At 39.8% G+C, this 23,170-nt stretch overlaps 2 protein-coding genes across 12 annotated transcripts in view; one reads left to right on the top strand and one right to left on the bottom strand.

The window, feature by feature from the left end:
• Positions 1-3,438: 3,438 nt before the first annotated feature.
• On the bottom strand, positions 3,439-13,968 carry LOC109446466 (uncharacterized). 3 transcript variants are annotated; one of them, XM_074326474.1, is made up of 3 exons: positions 12,353-13,968; positions 11,639-11,705; positions 3,439-7,038 (listed from the first exon to the last, which is right to left on the bottom strand). In XM_074326474.1, exons 1-3 carry the CDS (start codon positions 12,506-12,508, stop codon positions 6,971-6,973), a joined length of 291 nt encoding a protein of 96 aa, XP_074182575.1. In that variant the 5' UTR covers positions 12,509-13,968; the 3' UTR covers positions 3,439-6,970. The 3 variants fall into 3 exon arrangements, with proteins under 3 accessions (XP_074182575.1, XP_074182564.1, XP_074182569.1); XM_074326463.1 differs by lacking the exon at positions 3,439-7,038 and adding an exon at positions 7,045-9,443 and having other exon boundaries at positions 11,566-11,705; XM_074326468.1 differs by lacking the exon at positions 3,439-7,038 and adding an exon at positions 7,045-9,443.
• Positions 11,595-23,170, top strand: part of JAM2 (junctional adhesion molecule 2) — a 50,089-nt gene continuing 38,513 nt past the window's right edge. For 3 of the 9 annotated variants that reach the window (XM_074326461.1, XM_019729858.2, XM_019729855.2), the window contains exon 1: positions 11,612-12,291. In XM_074326461.1, the coding sequence (XP_074182562.1) occupies positions 12,225-12,291 (67 nt within the window). In that variant the 5' untranslated portion in view covers positions 11,612-12,224. Of the gene's footprint in view, positions 12,292-23,170 lie in introns of all 9 variants that reach the window. The other 6 variants (XM_074326446.1, XR_012494151.1, XM_019729856.2 and 3 more) reach the window with 6 other exon arrangements.

Below are 23,170 nucleotides of genomic sequence, written 5' to 3'. Positions count from 1 at the left end.
GGACAGATCCAAGAACACGGATCCAAGTAGAATTCCTACCTAAATATTTGGGAGTGAAACGCATCATTCTGTTCCTTGTCCATCCCATCGAATTTTTGCTGTAACAAGGTAAATCCAGTTTATTCATGTTCTCTAACCCCTTCCCAAAGATCTTACAGATAAAAGAATACAGTTGAGATGCTGATAAGAAGTCATTCTAGCTAAAAAATTTCATCAGCATTAAGAATATGGTTGGCAAAAAACAAAAATGAAGGTTTATGCAGATACACTGAAGAAAAACGTGTTCAGGATCCATAGTAAACACTAAATAAATTAAAAGCAGCCTGTTTTTGTGACATGTTCTCCTATTTATCTGCCTTAAGTTGGAGTACATGCTAAATTCTGTACTTCAAAAGAATGCCTTCAGGACTAGGCCCAAATAAAAAGGGCTACAGGGGAGTCAATCTTTCTTTCTGTACTCCAAGACAAATTAACCAAAATGCAAAAAATATTTTTTAAGTTATGCTTTTTGTTGTTGGCACAATGGTAGAAATACTTGCTTTCTCGGTAAATAGGCAGGTAACAGAATCCACTGCTAAGACTCAGGTTTCCTATTGCAAATGTGGCCATATGAATCAAAAACTGCCTTACATTTTTACTCACCAATTACGCTAAGGTAAAAATGAGACAAGGGTACAAATATACAAGGATGTGTATCACAGCTTTCTTTTGTTTAAATTTGCTGGGATAACATTGGTTAGTAACATATAAATTTCACGTGTACAACTTTATAATATAACATCTGTTATACTCTACTGGGGGCTTACCCCTCAAAGTCTAGTTTCCTTCCGTCACCATATATTTGACTCCCTTTACCCTCTTCATCCTCCCCCCATCCCCTTCCCCTCTGGTAACCACCATTCTTTTGTATCTATTTGTTTGGTTTTTATTGTTTATTTTATTTGTTCATTTGTTGCTTTCTGTTTTATATCCCACATATGAGTGAAGTCATATGGTTCTCCTGTTCCATCTGACTTATTTCACTTAGCATAATACTCTCAAGATCCAACCATGTTGTCAAAAATGGCCATATTTCATATTTTTAAAGTATTACATTGTATATATGTACCACATCTTCTTTATCCAGTCACCCATTGAAGTACACTTAGGTTGTTTTCATGTCTTAGCCACTGCGAATATTGCTACAATGAACATATGGGTATATATATCTTTATGAATAAGTGTTTTCAAATTTTGAGGGTAGATACCCAGAAGAGAGATTGTTGGGTCATATGGTAATTTTATTCTTAATTCTTTGAGGAACCTCCATACTGTTTTCCATAGTGGCTGCACCAATTTACATTCCTACCAACATTGTATGAGGGTTCCCTTGTCTATGCATCCTCTCCAACACTTGTTATTTCCTGCCTTGATAACAATCATTCTAACAGGTGTGAGGTGATATCTCATTGTGGTTTTGATTTGTATTTCCCTTATAATTAGAAATGTTGAGCATCTTTTCATATATCTGTAGGCCATCTGTATGTCCGCCTTGGAAAAGTGTCTATTCAGGTCCTCTGCCATTTGTTAATTGAATTGTTTGGGGTTTTTTTTTGTTGTTGTTGTTGTTGTTGAGTTGTGTGAGTTCTTTATATATTTTGGATATTAGTCTCTTATCAGAGGTGTTGTTTACAAATATCTTCTCCCATGTTGTTGGTTGCTTTTTGTTTTGTTGATGGTTTCTTTAGCACAGCTTTCTTTATAATGTTAAAAAATCAAAACAACCTAAAAGTAAATAAAATATTAATGTGTTAAATAAGTTATTATATCCCTACAGTAAACACAATGATGCCATCAGGTCTGGTGTTGCAGTCGATTGATTGACTTGGAAAGATGATTGAAACAGTGGCAATAACATGGCATTGTTGTAGAGTAAAGGTTTTAGATATAAACAGACCTGAACTCAAGTCTTCTCCTGCTATTGACAAGCTGGGTGTCCTGGGGTAATCTATTGGACCTCACTCCAACTTTCAGCTCTTTCATGTGAAGAAACAAAGGATAAAATGAAAATAGAGCTTTGCAATGAGATGCCTATATAGATAGTGAAGCTTAAAAGTCCTATGGATTTTTAAAAAGGCTTTGTTGGGTGTTATGGACTGAATGTTTGTGTTCCCTCAAAATTCACATGTTAATTCTTAATCCCAATGTGCTGGTATTTGGCGGTGGGGCTTTTGGAAGGTGATGAGGTCATGAGGGTGAGGCCCTCATCAATGGGATTAGTGTCCTTATGAGAACAGGCTAGAGAGCTAGCTAGCTCTCTCTCTGTCATGTAAGGGTACACTGAGAAGTCAGCTCTCTGCCACCGGAAGAGGGATCTCACTGGAACTCAACCATGCTGGCACCCTGATCTTCAACTTCTAACCTCTGGAACTCTAAGAAATAAATCTCTGCTGTTTATACATCACCCAGTCTACGGTATTTAGCTATAGCAACCTAAACCAGGACATTAGGTTAGAAAAACTTACAGAACAATCACACTCTTGCCAAAGATATACAGATCTATATATTTATCCAGTAGCCAAATATTTATTGAGCATTTACTAATGGATAAACGCTTTGTTAGGCAAAAGAGAATATAATAATGAGTCAAAAATTAGATGGACCCTGCCTTCATGGAGTCCACAATCTACTGCTAGTGACTGATTGTGATTAATTGAGTGTGAAATCACAGCTATGATACCAGAGAGGAAGGGGGTGATGAGAGCTGGTAATAGTAAAATTTGATCCAATTGGGAAGGGCAAGGACATTGTCTAAGGAAATGACAGTTGAGCAGAAGCAGAAGGATGAGTCGGCCTTGACTGTAAGAGATGGGGGTGAAGGAGCACAGTGCACATAACAGTTAAGAACATTAAGTCTGGAGTCAGCCAGGTGCCATTCCAAACCTCACTCTACCACCCACAAGCTCTTGAGATTCTGGGCATGTCGCTCAACCCCTCTGTCCCAATGACTTCACCTATAAAATGGAAATAAAGAATTTCCTTATTTAATATGATTGTTAGGAGGACTAAATTAGATAATGTGAAAAGCACTTAGCATAGTACCTAATATCCAGTATAGCAAATATTCAATAAATGCTAGATAGTACTAAAGAAAAAAAAGAATGAAGATTCAAGTACAAAGAGGGAATGGTATATGCAAAGATCCTGTGGGAGCTTGATGAAAAAAGGAATAAAACCCTGTTGTACAGTAGTCCCCCCTTGTCCATAGGGGATACGTTCCAAGGCCCCAATGGATGCCTGATACCTCAGATAGTACCACACCATATATATATCTCAGATAGTATACACACACACACACACACTATATATATATAGTGTGTATATATATACATATAGTGTGTGTATATATATATATATATTTTTCCTTTACATACACACCTTTTTATTTATATCTGAATTGTCAGCATCACTACTCTTGTACTCTGGGCCTTAATCAGTAAAATAAGGGTTCCTTGAACTCAAGCACTGCAATGCTGAGACAGTTGATCTGATAACCCAGATGGTTGTTAAGTGACTAATGGGTGGGTAGGGTACACAGTTTGGATACACTAGACAAAGGGATGACTCACATCCTGGGTGGGATGGAGTGGGACAGCGAGAGATTTCATCACACTACTAAGAACAGCATGCAATTCAAAAGTTACGAATTGTTTATTTCTGGAATTTTCCATTTAATATTTTTAAACCACAGTTGACCGAGAGTAACTGAAACCGTGGAAAGCAAAACTGCGAATAAGGGGGTACCACTGTATATTCTGCTTTTATTCTAAAAGCTGCTGGAAGCCACTGAAGGTTTTAAGCAGTGGCACTCCAGGGTCACCATCATTCTCCCTCTCCACCTTTGTGCTGCAGCCCCACCTGCCGACTCTCATTCTCTAGTACTTGTCACAGGGTCCTACACATGATGTTCCCTTTCCATAGACTGTTATTTCCACCTTTCTTCTCCTGCTTCCTTCAGATTCCAGCTGAAGTGTTGCTGCCTCAGAGAAGCCTTCCCTGACCTCCCAACTAGGCAAGGCCCTTATGAAAAGCTCCCTTGGTGAGCATGCTTGCTTTGCCTGACTGATGTCTATCTCCCCCACCTACATCTCCATGAGATGAGACATTGTCTGTTGTTGCACATAATTGTGTCCCCAACCTTTAGCACAGTGGCTGGCCTATAGGAGCTGCTTAATTCATAGTGGATAATGGAAGATAGAAAGGATGGAAGAGAAGGAGGGAGGAAAAATAGTGGAGAAAAATGGGGTGGGGTTGGGAAATGATGAGATCTATACTGATTTGGGGACTGTACAGGAAAAACATAATGGGTTCATTCCAGGCCTGGCTCTTTTCTTGCTGTGTGATCTTGAGTAAGTCATTTCACCATTTTGGGCCTTATCATCCTTAACTCTGAAATTATGGAGGGGGCCATGTAGGAAGGGATGGAGTTAGAAATTACCTCTAAGTTCTCCCTACGTTTTAGTTGTTAGGATTCCATGCTTGTAGACTAACTGATGCCTGTCCGTCCTTTGTTTGCCCCTGGTAAGTGTTTGTTCAATGCTAGCTTCTCCCCCAAGTAAATTCCATTTAAAAATCATTTTCATATTACCTAATTCCCTGTGAAATTTCTAATTATCATTCAACAAAGAGACCAACTATTAAGTTGATGATAAATGTGCTTTAAAAAAAAAAGAAAGCAAGCAATAATAAGTAATTTATTGATTGCTGGTGAACTTCACCTAATGGGTAGGTAGAATCACCTTAGTGATGTTATTTAATTTAGGAGCAGAGAACATGGAAGAAGGAATGTTCCTGCTTGTAGTAATTAGAACCAGGTGAGGCTACTTTTCTCTTCATCTTGGAGCACAGTTTTGTTATAATGTACCTGAAGAAAGATGTCACTTTGGGAGAGAGATGAAGGCTACATGCATGCTGGAGACACTGTGGGCTTCACTGAATATGTATATTTGGCTGGAAAGAGCTGTGGTTTGAGAACAGGCGTGAGTGTGCTTGTGGGCACGTAAGAATGGAATGTTCAAATGAGGAGTACTCCAGAAAATCATCTGAGAAAATAATGATGAGGGGTAAGTATGTAAGGAAGATCCCATTAAAGACCTTACATTCTACCCATAGGAGTTTAAAATTTATAGGAGAGGCACTTGAGAATTGTGTGGTGTTGAAAATAGAGACTTCTGCCTCTCTCTTTTCTCTAAATTGCAGTGTGGGCACAATTTCCAGCACCTTCTCCACACCCATGAGGAAAAATAACCCATTCAACACAGAAATACCAAAACCGAGATGTTGTGAGAAGTCATTCAATTTAAACCCAGCCCTCCTCTGCGTTGCTTGTTTGAAGCAATGGGCCTCAACACCTCCTCAACATTATGTAGAATTCAGAATTAGAGTGGGTGGAAAGAATGAAAAATGGTAAGAGGTCCTAAAACACCAAGTTCCCATGTTCACCTGACAAGACTGCTTACAGTGTCAGTGAAAGTGATTATGACACTTGGTGGTGGGGGAGGGACAGTATAATCATGGATGGAAAACTAGAACAGCGTTTTGAGGGTCTCCCATGGTATTTCCTCCCAACAACTTGTCCCCTGTCCCCTGAGGTAGGGATTCTTACAAGCAGAACAACAGTGAAACCAACTCCCAACCACTCATCATGAAACAGCAATAACTACTGTTATTCTTTCACCATCTGCTCTTGCTGTTTCTAGTAATTTCATTGTTTATATACTTTGGTAAATACGGAACACAAGTCTGTAAGTTTTCTCTGCAAGTTGATCAGAGACTTGCTTTCTCTATCGTCCAAGTGGCCAGTGCCTTCATCACTACTAAACACAGAAGACAATTCTCAAATCCTTTTCAGCATTCAACTCCCCTTTTGATTCCTGATTCTCTCCTGGTAACTCTCATACTTTTTGGACTTCTCTCTCTTGTGTTTTTTCCCTAGGTCTTCTGTTTTGTTTGTTTCAATGTTGTTATTAGACTTTCTTTTTTAGAGCAGTTTTAGGTTCACAGCCAAACTGAGCAGAAGGCACAGAGATTGGCCATGTACCCCTCACCCCCACACATGCACAGCCTCTCCCATTATCAACATCCCTCACCAGAGTGGTGCATTTGTCACAGCTGATGAACCTACCTTGACACATCATCACCCAGAGCCCATATTGTACCTTAGAGTTCACTCTTGGTGTGATACATTCTGTGGGTTTGGACACATGTATAATGACATCTATCTGTCATTCTTAGTACCATACAGAATAGTTTCACTGCCCTGAAAGTCCTCTGTGTTCCGCCTGTTCATCCCTCCCTCTCCCCTAATCTCTGGAAACCACTGATCTTTTTACTGCCTCCATTGTTTTGACTTTTCTAGAATGTCCTATAGTTGGAATCATACCACATGTAGCCTTTTCAGATTGACTTTTTTTCACTTAGTAATATGCGTTTAAGTTTCCTCCACATCTTTTCATGGCTTGATAGCTTTCCTTTTTTCTTTTTTCTTTTTCAGCTCTGTATATTATTTCATTGTCCTGATATACCACAGTTTATCCACTAACCTACTGAAGGATATCTTAGTTGGTTCCAAGTTTTGGCAATTATGAATAAAACTGCTATAAGCATTTGTGTGTCAGTTTTTGTGTGAACAAAAGTTTTCAACTCCTCTGAGTAAATACCAAGAAGCGTGATTGCTGGATCATATTGAAATCGGAGGCCAAACGAATCCAGGGCTCATGCTGCCTGCGCCTCTCAGCCAATAGACCGACACAGAAGTTGGGTCATAGAATAAGTGTTTATTATCAGAGCACCGGTGGTCTGAGGAGGCAGCGGGTTAACACCTCCAAAAACTGCCGTCACATTACCAGACTAGCCTGGGATATTTAAGGGAAAATCTGGACATTCCTCTAGAGGCCACGTGATGTGCCAGGGGTCTGCATGGCATCTTCCCTCAGGTGATGTGATGCTCCATCGTGGTCATCAACAAGGAGCAGTGATGGCAGTAACCTGGAAAGAATGCTAGGCCATAGAGGTTGTGATCAGTGGGTAAAGGGTATTGTGACCATAAGCAAGCACAAGTTTCAGGATAATTATCTAAAGCAAGGAACTGGGCAGGGGACATTTCAAGTTCAAACCACAAGGAGGGGGATTTTCAATTGTTAAGCTCTAGTGCAGGGAGAGGCGAGGCAGGGACATTGCAAGGCCTCTTTTCTGGGGGTCCCAACTGGGCCCTGTTTCAATAGGGCATTTTTGCAGAATGACCTCCCAAAATTCAGACCCATGTGCCCGATGCACTAGCAAGCCAAACCAGTGAAACACAGGGGCTTGGAGATAGAGAAAGGTTTATTCGATTTGGCCAAAACCAGAGGATGGGAGAGCAAAATTTCTCAAATCCGTCTCTTCCCAAAAGCAAAAGTAGGGAGTTTTTATGCAGCCAGGGAGTAGAGGGAAGTTCCAGGGAACTGAGAGACAAGTCTGTGTTTCTTTAGTCATAAATAACACTTTTTCATATCAGACTCCTGGGCGCCAGCAGCTGATCGCAGCTACCTTGGAGATATTCTTTCCTTCTGCAAAACAAACTCATAAATTCTCCTCAAGACCCTGAAGTGATCTTCTCCCACTTGACAAAGAAACAGTATATCAGCAACACAAAATTATGAGAACAAAAGGAGTGGAGGAGGAAGAGCAGTTAACATGTGAACAGTGGCCTAATTAAGAATTAAATTGTTTAATTATTCTAGCTGCCAAAAATACTAGAGGCATTAAAATCACAAGGGGCTTGGCCACAATATGTTAAATTAATTAAACAAGGGGGACATTAGACTGAGGTGGCACGAATGCTGTGATGGCTTAGGTAAGCAAACCAAAATCTAAACCTGTAAATGCTTTCAAAGTTATGAAATCAAAAAACGCTGAGGACGACTAATCACAAATAGCCAATCAGGCTGTAGGCTATAGACAGTCAAATACTTTCCTTCCTTTCTTTGCTTCCACACCTCCTCCATAGAAGCCTTTTCCCTAGCTCCTGTCAGTGAAATGCCCCTAAGGACTTCCAGTTTGATGCTGCCTATTTGAATCGATTTTTGCTCAAATAAACTTCTCAAATTTTTAATATGCCTCTGATACTATGATACAATAATATACATTTGGTCTTTCTCCTTGGTTCCTTTCACAGAGGTCCTAAAATCCCTGTAATTTACAGAGTGAGGTGGGTCTTTTGGTGGCTGAGGGCTAAACAACTTCAGGACAGGGACCAGTCACCAGAAAGATTTAGGCACAATTAGAGGGTGTAACTTTCAGTCCCACTCCCAACCGCCAAGGAGGAGAGAGGGGCTGGAGTTTGAGTTAATCACCAATGGCTAATGATCTCATCAATCAAGTCCCTGTAATGAAACCTCCATAAAAACCCCTGAACTACAGGGTTCGGGGAACTTCCAGATTGGTGAACACATCCACAAGCTGGGAGGGTGGCAAATCCCAACTCAATGGGGACAGAAGCTCCTGTGCTCAGTGCCCTTACAGACCTCGCCCCATGGTACCTCTTCACCTGGCTCTTCATTTCTACTCTTTATGATGTCCTTTATAATAAACAGGTAATAGTAAGTAAAGGGTTTCCCTGAGTTCAGTGAGCTATTCTAGCAAATTTTCAAACCTAAGGAAAATTTGTGGGAACTCACAACTTAGTAGTCTAGTTGGACAAAGGTGTAGGTATCCTGGGCACCTAATACTTGGGACTGGCATCTGAAGTGATGGCAGTGCCGTGGAACTGAGCCCTTTACCTGTCGGGTCTCTACTCATTCTGGGCCTTTAGTGTCAGAATTGAGTTGAATTGTAGGAACCCACTTGATATCTGGAAAGTTGGAAAATTGGTTGGTGTGAGGGAAGCAAAACCCACACATTTGGTGTCAGAAGTGCTGAGGGTAGAAAGAGATCGTATATGCTACGAGTATGTTTCGTTTTGTAAAAAACTGCCAAAGTGGCTGTACCATTTTGCATTCCCAGCAGCAATGAATGAGAGTTCCTTTTGCTCCACATTCTCATCTGAATTTGGTGTTGTCAGTGTTTTGGATTTTGTCCATTCTAATAGGTGTGTAGTGGTACCTTATTGTTATTTTAATTTTAATCTCCCTGATAACAAATGATGTGGAGCATCTTTTCATACGGTCACTTGCCATCTTCTTTGGTGAGGTGTTTGTTGAGGCCTTTGGCCCATTTTTTAATCAGGTTGCTTCTTACTGTTGAGTTTTAAGAGTTCTTTGTATATTTTTGATAACAGTCCTTTATCAGATATGAGTTTTGCAAATATTTTCTTCTAGTCTATGGCTTGTCTTCTAATTCTCTTGAAATCATTTTTTGCAAGCAGAAGTCTTTTAGTGAAGCCCAGTTTGTCTCTTCTTTCTTTAATTGGTGTGCCTTTGGTATACCTAAAAAGTCATTGAGGGGGTGGGGGGAAGGGTGGGCACAAAAAGTGAAGGGGATTATGAAGTGCAAACAGCCAGTTGTAAAAATAATCACAGGGATGTAAAGTACAGCATAGGGAATATGGTCAATAATATTGTAATAATGTTGTATGGGGCCAGATGAGTACAAGGCTTATCATGGTGATCACTTTGTTAGGGTACATAAATATCTAATCACTATGTTGTACACATAACATTAGTATAATATTGTATGTCAGCTACAGTTAAAAAATAAATTACAAAAATAAAAAGTCATTGCCAAACCCAAGGTCAGCTAGATTTTCTCCCGTGTTATCTTCTAGGAGTTTTATAGCTTAGCATTTTACATTTAGATCTGTGATCCATTTGGAGTTAGTTTTTTTTATGAAGAGTGTAAGGACTGTGTCTAGTTTGTTTGATTATTTATTTATTTATTTATTTATTTATTGCATGGGTCCTTGTATTGCATTTATTTTCATATATTATCTCTAGATAAATATTTACTCCTTTTTTTTTTCTGATTGATCTCATTCATTCACGGTCACAGCTTCTCCTGTCTTCTAGAAAGGTATCACATACCAGCCCATGGACTAGTTGCATCAGAACCAACAAGGGAGCTTATAAGAAGTACAGCTTTCCAGCTGCCCAAGATTGAAACTTCTGGGACTCAGAATTAAGCAAAGAATCATATTTAAGGATTCTAGGGGAATCTGATGAGCAGACAATCTTGGTGATCACTGTTCTAGGAGATGCTGATGAAATTTATATTTATGTCTTTAGTTAATCCTGAGGGTTTCCTGAGCCCTGCCTGCACCCCCAACAGAGGAACATCCTCTTACCCTTGACCTTGAACAAGACATTTAGTATCTCTCAGCCTAGTTTTCTCATCTGTAAAGTGAGAATGATAACATTTTCTCCCTTCCAGAGTTGTTAGGGGATTAAATATTGCACAATTCAGAATCCACCACTGAGAAAGCACTCAATAAAAAGCAGCTATTATTTTCTGCCCTCCTGTAACACTTATCACGTGGTATTAGAGGTCTTTCCAGATGGGACTCACTCTCGTTCTCCTTAAGACTGTGAGCTGGTTAGCAGCAAAGACGCAATCTTGTTCATCATTGTTCGTCTGTATCTGGCACATTACAGCCATTTGACAAATGTCTTGACTGGGTGACAAATAAATAACTGAGTGAATCAATTATTCAGATGGGATGTCACAGAAGTTTTTTAAAATATTCTTTTTGCGTGTGTGTATCTTTGGGGAAGAACAAGAGACATATAGTTGTGACAAGAATGAGAAAAGAGGATGCCAACAACTTCTCCTGTAAAGCATTACATCTTTCTTGTTACTGCCCAGAAAAACTGGCAGAAGTCTGTTAAATCTGTGCCCCTTTTCCTTGCTTGACTGGAGCATGAGCTTTAAAATGTTTGCCATTTTGACGTTCCTTTCTGGGCCCACTGGATGCTCTGCTCCTCTCCCCGCCTTGGGTCTGTGGGTACTAAGCTTCCGTCACTGTCACCAAGGAAACAGCAGAGATACCTCATTCCTCACAGCTCTGCATATCTAAACTCTGGTCGCCTTTGTCCACTGAGCTAGCTAAATTCTTTGTGTGCACACCACTAAATCAACTGCCTTCTATGCAGAACTTTATCCATTATTCTACTTAAAAAAAAAAAAAAAAAAAAAGATGTCTAACAGTTTCTTTTCTTGGGAATGGCTTTTGTCCAGACCTGTCAATACTCTTGAATGCACCAGACATTTTTGGTCCCTAGGAGCAAATATAAAAATTGCCTGTTTAGCCTTTGCGGTGTGGGCCATGTAAGTGCGGGTCAATTTTAAAACATGCAACAGAGCATGCATAATGGGTTTCCCTTTTAAAAGCACGGTAGACCAAAAATAAACCTGACAAAGGGCAGCTGTAGAGTTTTAACATGTGGAAAACTCCACAGGCAGCAGTTACGTAACTAGAAAGAAACATGATAAATATTTCACACTGTTACATGAACTTCCAACTCTGACACATGAAAAGCAAAGAACACACCTTAGCTCTCCAAGGAGCAAAAAGCTTACAGTGAGAAGGGGCCAAGACTAAAATCTGAGACCTGCCTTCCAGCACGAGTCTTGATTGCTTCCCGCCCCGCCTCTCCTGTCCAAGGCAGAGCGGCGAACCCCATCGCACCAGAGCGCCTCGCCGGTAGCTTCGCTCCACCGCCAGAAAAAAATTTCCCCAAATCTCCATCTCTTGGCTGAAAACCCAAAAAAGAAGTTTTGTACCAAGGAGGGGAAGAGAGAAGTTGGAGCAAGGCCGGCGGAGTTCCCTCCAGCGTGCCCCCCCGCCCCCCGGCTCCGCGCCCTGGGGACAGCTGGCAGCTCCGCGCGGGACCAGACACAAAGCCGATTAATCCCGGCGGCTCAGGGGTGGAAGGACGCCCGCCAGGGCTTCCCTTCCGCTCCTCGCCTTCTGGGGCCGGTTCATTAGGACCCAGCCAGCACCTTGTGCGACTTCCACACCCCTCCCCGCCCAAGGAAGGCCCAGACCCCCCATTCCGCGGGTTGCGGAGACCTGCCTTAGGCTGCCCGCTGAGAAAGCGCCCCTGGCCGGGGGAAACTGACGTAGCATCAGGGGCCGCCCCTCCCCTCCCTCCGCTGCACGAGTCTGTCCTGCGCTCCGGCTCCAGAAGTTCAGGGGCCCCTGCCCGGCCTCCCGCACTCCGGCCGCAAGGACCCTCAGTCTCCGAGGAGCAGACAGCTCGGCCCCAGAGAAGATGGCGAGGAGGAGCCGCCACCGCCTCCTCTTGCTGCTGCTGCGCTACCTGGTGGTCGCCCTGGGCTGTAAGTGGCTCCGTTACCTCCTCCCTCCCACCCGCTCCTGCTGGGACCATCTTCCCCAAACCTCCAGCTCTAGGCGCGGCGCTGGCGCGGGGCTGTCTCCCGGCTCCGGGCGTTGGGTCGGCCGCGGGGCATCTAACTTGGCACCCGGCGACCCGGGAATCGGCCGTGCGGACGGGCGCGGGGGCGGGGGGCCCGAGGGCTTCGGTTTCTTGCCCATAGCATCTGATTTTGTCAGTTCTAGTTAGAGAAAATTAAGGGTCCACACCAGCAGGTTCTCATCTTGCAAAGTTGGGTTAAGTTTTCCAAGACAGAGGGACGTGATTAGAATGCAAAACTCACTACACTAACTCCTTGTAAGATGCTAACATCCCAAGATGGCATCACTCGGAGGCAGGCGCGGGCCACACAAAGTACAGGAGGAGGGGACAGTTAAAACGTTTTCTGGGCTCCTGGGTCCCCATTGTGCCGGGAATATCAGCGCACTTGTGGGGCGGGGCGTGGGGGGAATTCGTGGCAGCTGAGCCAGCATTACTTTTATCCTCTCCACCTGCACATCTACATTCAGGTAAAGTCTGGTCTGGGGACTCTAGCCAAGCCGCTGTGTCCTCGGACGCCCAATAGAACGATTGTTAGAAAGATGCTTGAAGCTGAATGACTGAGTAGCGGGTGAAGGGAGGGACGTGTCCCAAAGCCAATTTCACCGGATGGTTCTAAATAGGATTTTCAAGGATTCTGAGCTCATAAATAAACCTGGAAACGCTTCCTATTGTTTTATTTTAACCGCGTTAACTTTTTAGGAAAATGGAGAAAATTACACTAGATCTTAAGCACGTAAGCAGCGAAGTCCTTTTTCTTTTTGTCGCTTTTCTTTCTCTCTTTTATCTTTCCTTTTTTAATAGAGTGAGTTATTATTGTTGCTCATCAAGTTCTGGTAATATAATACTCAAAATAACCCGCTGGATGAGTGTCTAATACCGTAATTCAAGGACTTTTCCTCACGCCCTCATTGCGGAAGTGAGTATTGCTCAGCTCAACGTGATGTGAGCTTTGTCCCTTGGAGAGGGAGGAAGGTGCAAGTTGTCGCCAGTGGAGGATAATGTGCTGACTGACCTATATTATAGAAAATCAAACCAGGAAGGCAAAGCTTCACAATAAAACCATTGTACAATTTTGAAATATCAATTCGTATCATGTTAAACATGTGCTAATGATGAAAAGCAACAAAGTGTCAGGCTAGAGGAATTGTAGCAGAACTCGTGGGAAAGTTATGTGTGCCACTGACAACCCTAAATTTAAAATAAGACCATGACTTTAGTGTAGAATTGTCACTAATTAAAAACAGAAAAAATAGGTTTACTCTGCTATTCATATTCAGTAATCAGAATAGAAACAATATACCCTACATTTGAAATTGTAGCCAAGAAACAACCAAGAGGCCAACACAGGCTTAGATAGATGGGCAGAATAACCTCTTCCTCAGGCTTTGGGTAAATAAATGTAACACATTGGCTCTTCTATCCCTGACTCCCATAGGGGATTAATTAGGAAGTGTATGGGGATCTTTTCTGTATTGTTCCTGGGATGCTAAATGTCTGGCATTGCAAGAATGTTTTCTTTGTCTTTTTTTTTTAATAAACTTTTAAAAAGTTTATAACAGTTTAGATTTAAAGAAAAATAGCAAAGACAGTATAGAGAATTTCCATATACACCACCCCCACTGTCCCCTATTATTAATATTATAATTGACAGGTTTGAGGAGTATGGAGTACTGGTGAAATATTTTGTAGAATGTCCCTTAATTGGTATTTCTCTGATTTTTTTTTTTTTTTTTCTCATGACTTGACTGGGTTTGTGGGGTATTTTTGGAGGAAGATCACAGAGGTTAAGTACCATTTTCATCGCATCATATTTAGGGTACATACTATGAACATGACTTGTCGCTGTTGATGTTAATCTTCATTACCTGGCTGACATAATGTATGTCAGGTGTCTCCATAGGTTGCCCCTTCTTTGCCCTTTCCACACTGTATTTTTTGGAAGGAAGTCACTATATACTACCAACACTTAAGGAAGAAAAGTTACTATCCACCTCCTTGAAGGTGGAGTATCTCCATAAATTATTTGGAATGCTTCTGCTTGGAAGATGTGTCTCTCCTCCTCATTCATTCATTCATTCATTTTTATGTCAGTATAGGCTCATGAATATTTATTTTACACTTTGGATTATTACCAATACTATTTTACTTTAGTGCTCAGATTATTCCAGCTATGGCCATTGGGAGTTCTTTCAGTTTGGTTCCTATGTTCCTGTGTGTGTGTGTGTGTGTGTGTGTGTGTGTGTGTGTATTTAGCACTTTTACTACTTCCTTATTTTCTGGCACCACAAAATGCTGATCTTGTATTTACGTTTCCTGCTCCAATCCTAGAAGCAGCCATTTCTCCAAAATACCATGGTTCCTTTTACTGGAGAATATTATTAGAAACCAAAATCTGGATAGTGGATAGTGGATATGCTACTCATTGCTATTAGGGTTTGTTGAAAAACAAGAATGTTTTTCTGTTTTGGGGGCTAAGGTTCACTGTACAGTGCTATTTGTGATCTATCCACTCAGGTTTCATGTCCAGATTCGAAAACAGTATACTGAAGGCTTTTGTATATATCAGACACTGTTCTAAGGACTTTCTTGTATATTCTCTCTTTTTAGGGTTTCAATAAACGAATGAGATAGAACATATCTTCAACTTACAGATAATAACCCCAAGGCTCAGGAAAGCTGTTGCTTGTCTAAACTCACTTATCTAGGCTCAAAAGAGATAGAACTAGGATTTGAAGCTCTGAGAATTTGTTCCATAGATAGCTGGATTTTACTTCTCTCCTCATTTTTCTATCTGAGTGCTTTATCCTTTCGCTTGTCTTCATTCAAGAAGAGAATTAAATGGATTTAATGGAATTAGTGGGTTTCTTATGCTCTAATTACATATTCTTCTTAATATTCATCCCAAATATAACTGTTCCAGTTTTTGTCCCAGGCCCATCATCTATAATATCATGTGTGTTCCGTTATTTCCTTTTATTTCTGTTTGTAGTCTGTCTCTTTTTGTTGTTGCTGCTGTTATTTAAACTGTGCTTTCAGTGTACCTGGTGATATATGGACATTTATTTGCGTTAGTTGAATTATCTTTTTATTTCTCACCAAAATGGAAACTCCATAAGGGAAGGAATTTCTTGATGTTTGCTCACCACTGTCTGACCAGTGCTGAGCAAAGAACTTGGTTAATAGTACGTATAAATATGTGCCTGCTGATTAGATGGGAAGGGGATAAGGTAGAGTAGATGGAAGAAATGGATGGGTGGAATTAATGAGTACAATATAAATCGTAAAGCCCTAAATAGGTGGGCTGTCAGATTTCTCTGAGTTGACATTTAAGTTGATACCTCAAAAAACAATAGAAATGGATATTCAGTATTGGGGCAGGGGAGGAAACTGTCATGCATTCTGAGATCTTTCAAAGCCAAGGACTTGAATGTGAATGAAAGCAGTGTGCTGTTCTTGACACCACATGGCTGGTAGCAGCTGGTCCTCAGATCTGGACTGGAACCCATGTGCTGACCTCGTCTGGTTAAAGTGTTTCAAGAGTCTCACCCTTAGCTGTCTACTGTCTTGGCTCAAAAAGTCCTGAGCAAGAATCCTTATGAGGCTAACAGACAGAGGAGTTTTAGTTCTTAACTGAAGAACTCTCTTTCTTATGCCATTGGCATCAAGTTTTTATTTGTTTTTTTAAGTTTTCTGTTTTGTTTTAGTTTTCAAAATTTCTCACAGCGACAGTTTGGGAAAGATTTGTGTCCCTATACAAATAGGAGGAGTGGAAAAGCCTCGCCAAGTCTTTCTCCTTTGTGTGAGGCATTTCCACTTTGCTTGCTCTCATTTTGTCACAACAGTCACCTCCTGTTTTTAATTTTAGCTTTGCTCACACTATGCAAACTTGGTAAATACCTTATTATGGACATAATCAAAGAGAACAATCGATCATTTTAAAATGTCTTTCCTTATATGTTTAAAATAATATACGTATATGGTAAATTCAGACTGTACAGAAAGGTTATAAAATAAACAATACATCTCCTTTCCAGCCCCTCTGACTTCTACTCCACTCCTTATAAGTAACCCATTCTTAAGTTTCTTGCATATAGTTTCAGAAAAACACGGGGGAAATATAGTTGCATATATGATATAGCTTCTTTAAAAATAAAAAGAACTAAAGGACTTTACCTGCACACATCAAAGCCAAACCAGACAGGAACAGGCATTTGCAGCAAAGAAAGTAAAGGTTTATTTAGGGAACTGGCACCAAACCCAGAGAAACAACTCAGTTAGCGGTCAAAGACCTGGATCCCCAATGGCGTGTAAGTTAGAGATTATAAAGAGCAAAATCACAAGACATGGCGGGTTAGGAGTTCAGGGTTGTGCTGTAAGCTGATTGGTCAGAGATAAGGTAAGGGTAATGAATCATTTCTTCAGGTCTTGAGGACAGTTCTGAGGTCTTTCCCAGTATCCCTCTGTCTGGTCTCATAGGAAAGTAGCCAGGGGGTTGTCCCACCTTAGGACTCAGGAGCTCAAACATAACTTAGGTAAAGATGTTATCTTTAGCCAGCCAGAGGTCTAGACAGTGTGACCATTTGAATCACATCCAGCTACTCTGTTCTGCTGCCTCGGGGGTTGGTGATTAGGCTAGGTCTCTGAGGGGCAGAGATAGAGAGATGGAGATAGAGATATGAGAGAGAGAGAGAGAGAGAGAGAGAGAGAGAGAGAGGATTTCTAGAGCTAGGATTCAAAACTAAATTTAATCAAAGTCAAGGACCCTTGGTTTCATGCTTACTGTTCTGCACCTTCCAACAAATCATATCATATGTAGTGTTGTGTGCCTCCTTACAAACACTTATGTTTGCTAGTGGCTGAGCCACAGCCCAAAGCCAGGTCTCACAAACAGTACTCATGATGACATCCTACAGAAGCCTTTAAATCCCTAGGCCAAAGTGCAGAGGGGCTGCTTTCTAGTTAAAACCACCAAGAGTAAGGAGTGAAACAAAGTGGTAGAACGAAACAGAGAGAAATACACTCCTAAGCCAGTGACCAAATCTAGAAAGGGAAAAATTCCAACCCAGACCCAATGAACACGTCTGGGGAAGAGGTAAGTGCCAGCACCCAGAAAGGACAGAGACACCAGCACCAGCTAAGACTCATAGACAAGTGCAACCTGGTTCTATTTTTAAAGAAGACCAAAAATGACCACAAATGAAAAAGGAACATGTTGAACTACTGGGGAAGTGCTAAATTTGAAAAGGGAGAATTGTGCTAATGTTTTAAAAACTGCTCTGTAGACACTTTCAAATAGCAAAGGATTCTAATCAGAAGTTGAACTGACACAGTGGAATAAAGAATAACTCAAGTGTAAATAGACACTAATCTATTTAGTCCTATAATCTCTTATTAATTAATGTATTATTTAATCCAATAATCTAAACATGCAGCCAGCCATATCATAAAAAGTATGACAAAAATTCTACACGAGCTGATTGGAGCCATAGAATGAGTGTACTTTGGCCCGATAGAATGCTTTTGGTCCCAGAACAAGTCAGGTTCTTTTGTGCTCCGTGTGTGTGTGTGTGTGTGTGTGTGTAAGGGAGTGAACATCTATGCCGTTTTACCTAGATACAAGGTTTCTCCTTTCCAACCTCCATCTTCTCTGTGTTGTTGTCATAGTTAAAATGTTCTCCATGTGGCCAAATGCAATTACTCTTTGAAGATCTAAATTCAAAATCCCTTACATCTTGTCTTAAGCCTTCCCAAGTCATCCATTCTTCAAAGCCAAAGTCTACTGCATATTGTCCTTCTGGTGCTCTTGGTGTGTCCCTGGTTCTCTTAGGACACTTTCTGGGTGGCCCTATTCTTTCTACCTGTACATCTCTCTGCATTGTGAGTTTGTTGAGGGCAGAGACAACACAACGTGGTGTCCCTAGCACCTAGTCTAGTGCCTGGCACATAATGGTTCTTTAATAATTAGTTCAATAGAAGTAAGTAACCAGGAGTTTGCTTATTTGTTTCTTAGCTTCATAAAAATCACATTTTACTAACAAAAATTGCAGGCCACATGTAAATAGTCTCTCGTGAATGCATAATTTTACTGCTCTCAGAACTCCCTACCCCTTACTAACCATGGCCTCTCTCGAGTTATAAGGAACCATAGAGCGTGGTCTGCATTTTAGAGTTTTGAGACATTTTACTGATTGCCTGATGCTTCCTTGTATCAGAAAAACACATAAGCTGCTCTAGAGTTACTGTTGGGAGCACTGGTCTTCTCTCTTTTTTGATTACATATCCTACTTCTTTTAGAAAGAGCATATGCCCCAACATAAATTTTTGGTTATAAATTATATACATGTATCTCTGCATCCATATGTCATATTAATTATAAAAGATACATAAAATAAATATCAAACCAATGAAATTAGTTGTTCTAATGGTGTGATAGATATATGTCTTTAATTTGTATTGGTGCCTACTAAAATAATAAAGAAAATTGTTTGATATATAGGATTTGCTTTAAAATTCCTCAACAACAAAAAGAATAAATAAAGTATGTGTGGCAAAATCTTTATAACCATTGAATTCGGATAGTAAATACAGCATATGAGCATTCTTTTCTTTATTTTGGTAGATATTTAAAACTTTTCATGATAAAAACTATTTAAATCCATAAAAACAGAAAAAAGAGCAGAGTGTGATAAATATAGTATAGAAATAATAGTATTTGTTTACTTCACACCTCTGAGTTTTCTTGTAAATTCCACCTTAGAGTCTATTTGTTTGAAGAGAAAATAAATAGATCAAAGTGAGTCTACTTGAAATATGTGAAATATCTATTCTCTCAAACTCTACACGTTAACCAAGGTGGTCAGTATAAGAAACCTAAATTCTACTGAACAGCCCCCCTTTTAATCTGTTCAGTCTATTTCACACTAATAGAAAAATAAAATTCCTTACAACAAACAAACATACACCCTATCATTAACTGGATTCCAAAATGCTGGGTTATACAACAAAGGCCGTCAGCAAATCCACTGTGTAACAGCTACATTTTTATTCATGATGTAGCGTAGACCTTTCAGTTCATTTCTTTTGAAAGGGACTGTAATATTTTATTTCCTAAAATGTAAAAGTACATATTAGATGAATGCATGTCATATTCATAGGCTCATGGCAAGAAAAGGTAAATGTAAAAGAGAGAGTTGATTAAATTCCCAAAAGTTAAAAGTTTTCTCTTGTATTTATTTAATGGCGACTGATTCAGTCAACGCTCTGGCTCTTGTAAACAACAAAAGAGAATGCTTGCAGGCTTCTTATAGGGTAAGGACGTGTCCAGCATTGGACATATCAACCAAAACACACTTCAGAACTGCTCATACTTTCTAAAATATTCATTTAATGTTCAAATCCATGTCATTGATAACTCCGTATCAAGTTTCCAATGAGTTCTTTATATTATTTCCATTCCCATAGTTCCTCTAACCCTGAAGCTCCTGAGGCTCTAAGGATTTTCTAGAGAGGACTGGTTGTTGGGACAGAATGGAAGAAATAGGGGCATCTCGCTGCCCATTAGAAGCCGCCTGGAGTCTGTGTTAGCCGCTCATGCCTACTATCAACGTAGACATTTATGTCAGAAGTTACTTCCATGCTGGATAACACTTCCCCCAAATACACCATGAATTTATGAGCAAGAGAATATAGATGTTAATAGAGGAAAGAGTTTCACTTCACCTCCCATTCCATTATCTCTTAGTTTTAGAGCAGAAGAAAGATTGTACCCCAGCCCTGTAATAAAAATTACATTTAGAGTCCTAATGTTTGAACAAGCAAGTTAGATCTCTCTTGCACCATTTCATACTTTCAACTATTTATCTTTAGCAGCAAGATAACTAAATCTGCTGAGTAATGATGAGACCAGTGATGACCAGCCTTTTTCATCATGTGGACTAGAAGGTCTGAGGAAATTTGTTTCTAATTATTAGAAGATAATAGGACAAGTAGTTTTGGAAGCAGGATACAGAAATATTTTCTTTATAGAGCAAAGTTATCTCACCAGTGAGTGTGTTGAATACAAATGTTTCTTTTCAGAAAACAGTAGATTCTCATCTTTTGCCTGAAAGAGTATGAGTTACATCATCCCAGACAGGGTGACTCAGGAACATGTTCACGCTGACTGGGATGGTGGGAAGAATCACCCTCTCTTTTTAAATTGATTAGTTTTATAAGTTATGTTTCTAAGTAGATTTGACAGTGGTACATCATTAAATTCATAAGTTAAATGTCCAGGCAAAATACCTCTACTGGAGGTTTAAAGGACCTCCTTATACTGTAAACCATAAATGTCAAGTTTGTTCACAAATCAACAAAAAGTATGATATAAATAAAATGGAGCTTGGGAACCAAAGAACTAAGATTATACCAGTTCTGCTCTTAGTAACATGGCTTTAGAAAATTTTATTTTATTATTGTCTTGTTTTCCTTATTTGTAAAATGAGGGGTTTCAGTTAATGATGATTAGAGTTTTTCATTATTTAACACTTTATGTTTTCAAACAGGAGAAAAATGTACCATACTTAGATGATGAAACTATTTTACATGGAGTTGAGAACATGTTCTAATGTTAAACTGCCACTTTCAGAGTTCTTGCTGATTAGAACACAGAATTTATTTTGAAAAGGAATAAAATATGGGTTCCAAAAGTGGTTTGGTATTTGTGGACTTGATTGTATATTATGTCTAAAGTTTCTATTTGATGCAGTAGGCCTCAGGAAGTTGCTGGATGTTTTAAGAGTGAAGCAACATACCAACAAAATGGCATTTGGGTAAACAATAATTTTGACCTTTACATACAGGGTAGACTTAGGAGGAAAGAGGTGACTAGAGCCCAGGTGGTAGGTAATTGGGTCCAGGTTTAAGGTGGCAGCTGTCAAAATTGTTTAGGAAGAATTAAATCCTGAAGACACTGAAAATAGAAATTGGTGAGATTTAGTGGTTGATTAAATATGGGAGACGACAAATCGATCAAAACAGTAATTCCAAGGTTGTAAACTTGAAGAACCAGAGAAATCATAGTATTTAAATTGAGAAGGAATGATTAGTTTCTATAATCCAGGAGGCAACAGAATATCCAACTAAAAATGTCTCTATAGACCATTGGAAAGGGGATGAAATGTGTAAATGATCTGTAGCTATCCCCTGTACTTAAGTGATAAGTAAAAATAGAAAGATTTACTCTGGGAGGAAACATGGAGGTCGATTAGTAGAGGGGCAAAGGACTGAACTCTGGAGAATATGCTCTGTTAAAGAATATAAAAGAGCAGAGACAATGAAGAAAAAGTGCCCAGGGAAATAATAGACAAACAACAGAACCAATGCCGTGGAAGTGGGTAGGAATTTTGCCAAGTCAGTGCTTAACTAGTGGCCTGAAAGAATGAAAGGAAAAAGTGAAGTCATGAGCCATCTGAGGGATTAGAAAGTAAAGAAAAATAAAATTAGTATTTGAATAGAACTTTAGGATTGACATTCACGGAATTGTATTACTTAACTCTCATGTTGACAGCCCGGTGTGGTACCTAGAACTATTTTTATTACAGTTTCATAAATGAGAAACAGGCTTAGCATATTTTTAGGGATGCACAGAGACAGACAGGATTTAAACATGTTAGAAATGCTGACTCCGAATCCTGTTTCTCTCCTGTATGGGAGATGAGGATACTAGAAAGGGTAAGGAAAGATAGAAGGCTGAGATTTTAGGACAAACGAAGGTGCTCTTTTCTGGTGTTCACTTCAGCCTATGAAGGCCCAAGAAGAGGAGAGAGGGCACCTCTGTCCTGTTACGTATAGATTTAGAATTGACATGCAGTATCCCACAGGAATACTGAAAGGATGACTAATGTTTTCTGGCATAAGGAGAGAATCATTTGAGTGTTCTGTTTAGAATGTGGTTAACAGTTTAAATATCTTAATGTGGTATTAAAATACTTTTTGACATTTAGTATATCTGTAGTATGGGTGTCTCAACATATATAAATGTCTTCCACATTCACAACTCAAACTGAATTCAGAGCAATATTAATCTGAAGGTAAGCTGTAAGTAAGCCTCTAATAAATATTGCATGATCTGAAAATATTGTTTAACTAAGTGGGGAAAATATCCAAACATGAGCAGATCCACTACTGTGAGGAATTTAGTATCAAATTTGGTCTCTCTAACAACATCACATCACAGATCATTGAAAAGGGAACTAGAAAACGTTTCCCATAATTCTCTGGCCTTTTTTCTAAAAGTTAATATTAAAAGAAAAACATTAATTTGTTTTAAGCAGAAGTAAAGATTGCTATTTATTGTGCATTTCCTAGATTTTGTATATGCATTATTTTTTAAGTTGCTATGTGCTATGTGATACTGGGACACAAGGATTTGTTTTGTTCTGTGTGTGTTTTTTTCCAGCTAATTTCTTTGGTACCATTTACCATTTTGTAATTTCTTTTGTCTTTTCCTACTTCCCAACTTCAGTTTCCATGGGAACAGGATCATTCATTCAGAAAGTTATTTGGGACTCTTTCAGAATGCTGAGTCCAATATTCCTAATTAGGCTTCAGGCACTTATAGATTAATTAATATGAGTCTGTGTGTTATATCTTTTGTTGACGTGAGAAATGTCCAAACCTGTAGAGAATTTGTTTATAATAAATAAACTCAAACGAGTTTATTTGAGCCATACTGACAACAACGGCCGGGAAGCAAAATCTCAATGGATTGAGAAAATGCTCCAGAGAATGGCAGTTTTTTG

Source organism: Rhinolophus sinicus, linkage group LG01, assembly GCF_036562045.2.
Source record: "Rhinolophus sinicus isolate RSC01 linkage group LG01, ASM3656204v1, whole genome shotgun sequence".
Classification (NCBI taxonomy): domain Eukaryota; kingdom Metazoa; phylum Chordata; class Mammalia; order Chiroptera; family Rhinolophidae; genus Rhinolophus; species Rhinolophus sinicus.
The sequence above is the reverse complement of the archived record's forward strand: the minus strand, read 5'-3'. Positions and strand labels throughout refer to the sequence as shown.

Excerpts from the sequence above, each read along its gene's own strand:
- LOC109446466 (XM_074326463.1), bottom strand. The coding sequence starts at position 12,508 with ATGGGCAAGAAACCGAAGCCCTCGGGCCCCCCGCCCCCGCGCCCGTCC. Across the intron at positions 11,706-12,352 it reads CGCCGCGCCTAGAGCTGGAG|CCAAGAGATGGAGATTTGGG; the intron begins GTTTGGGGAAGA and ends TTGGGTTTTCAG. Across the intron at positions 9,444-11,565 it reads ATCAAGACTCGTGCTGGAAG|GTATACCAAAGGCACACCAA; the intron begins GCAGGTCTCAGA and ends ATGACTTTTTAG.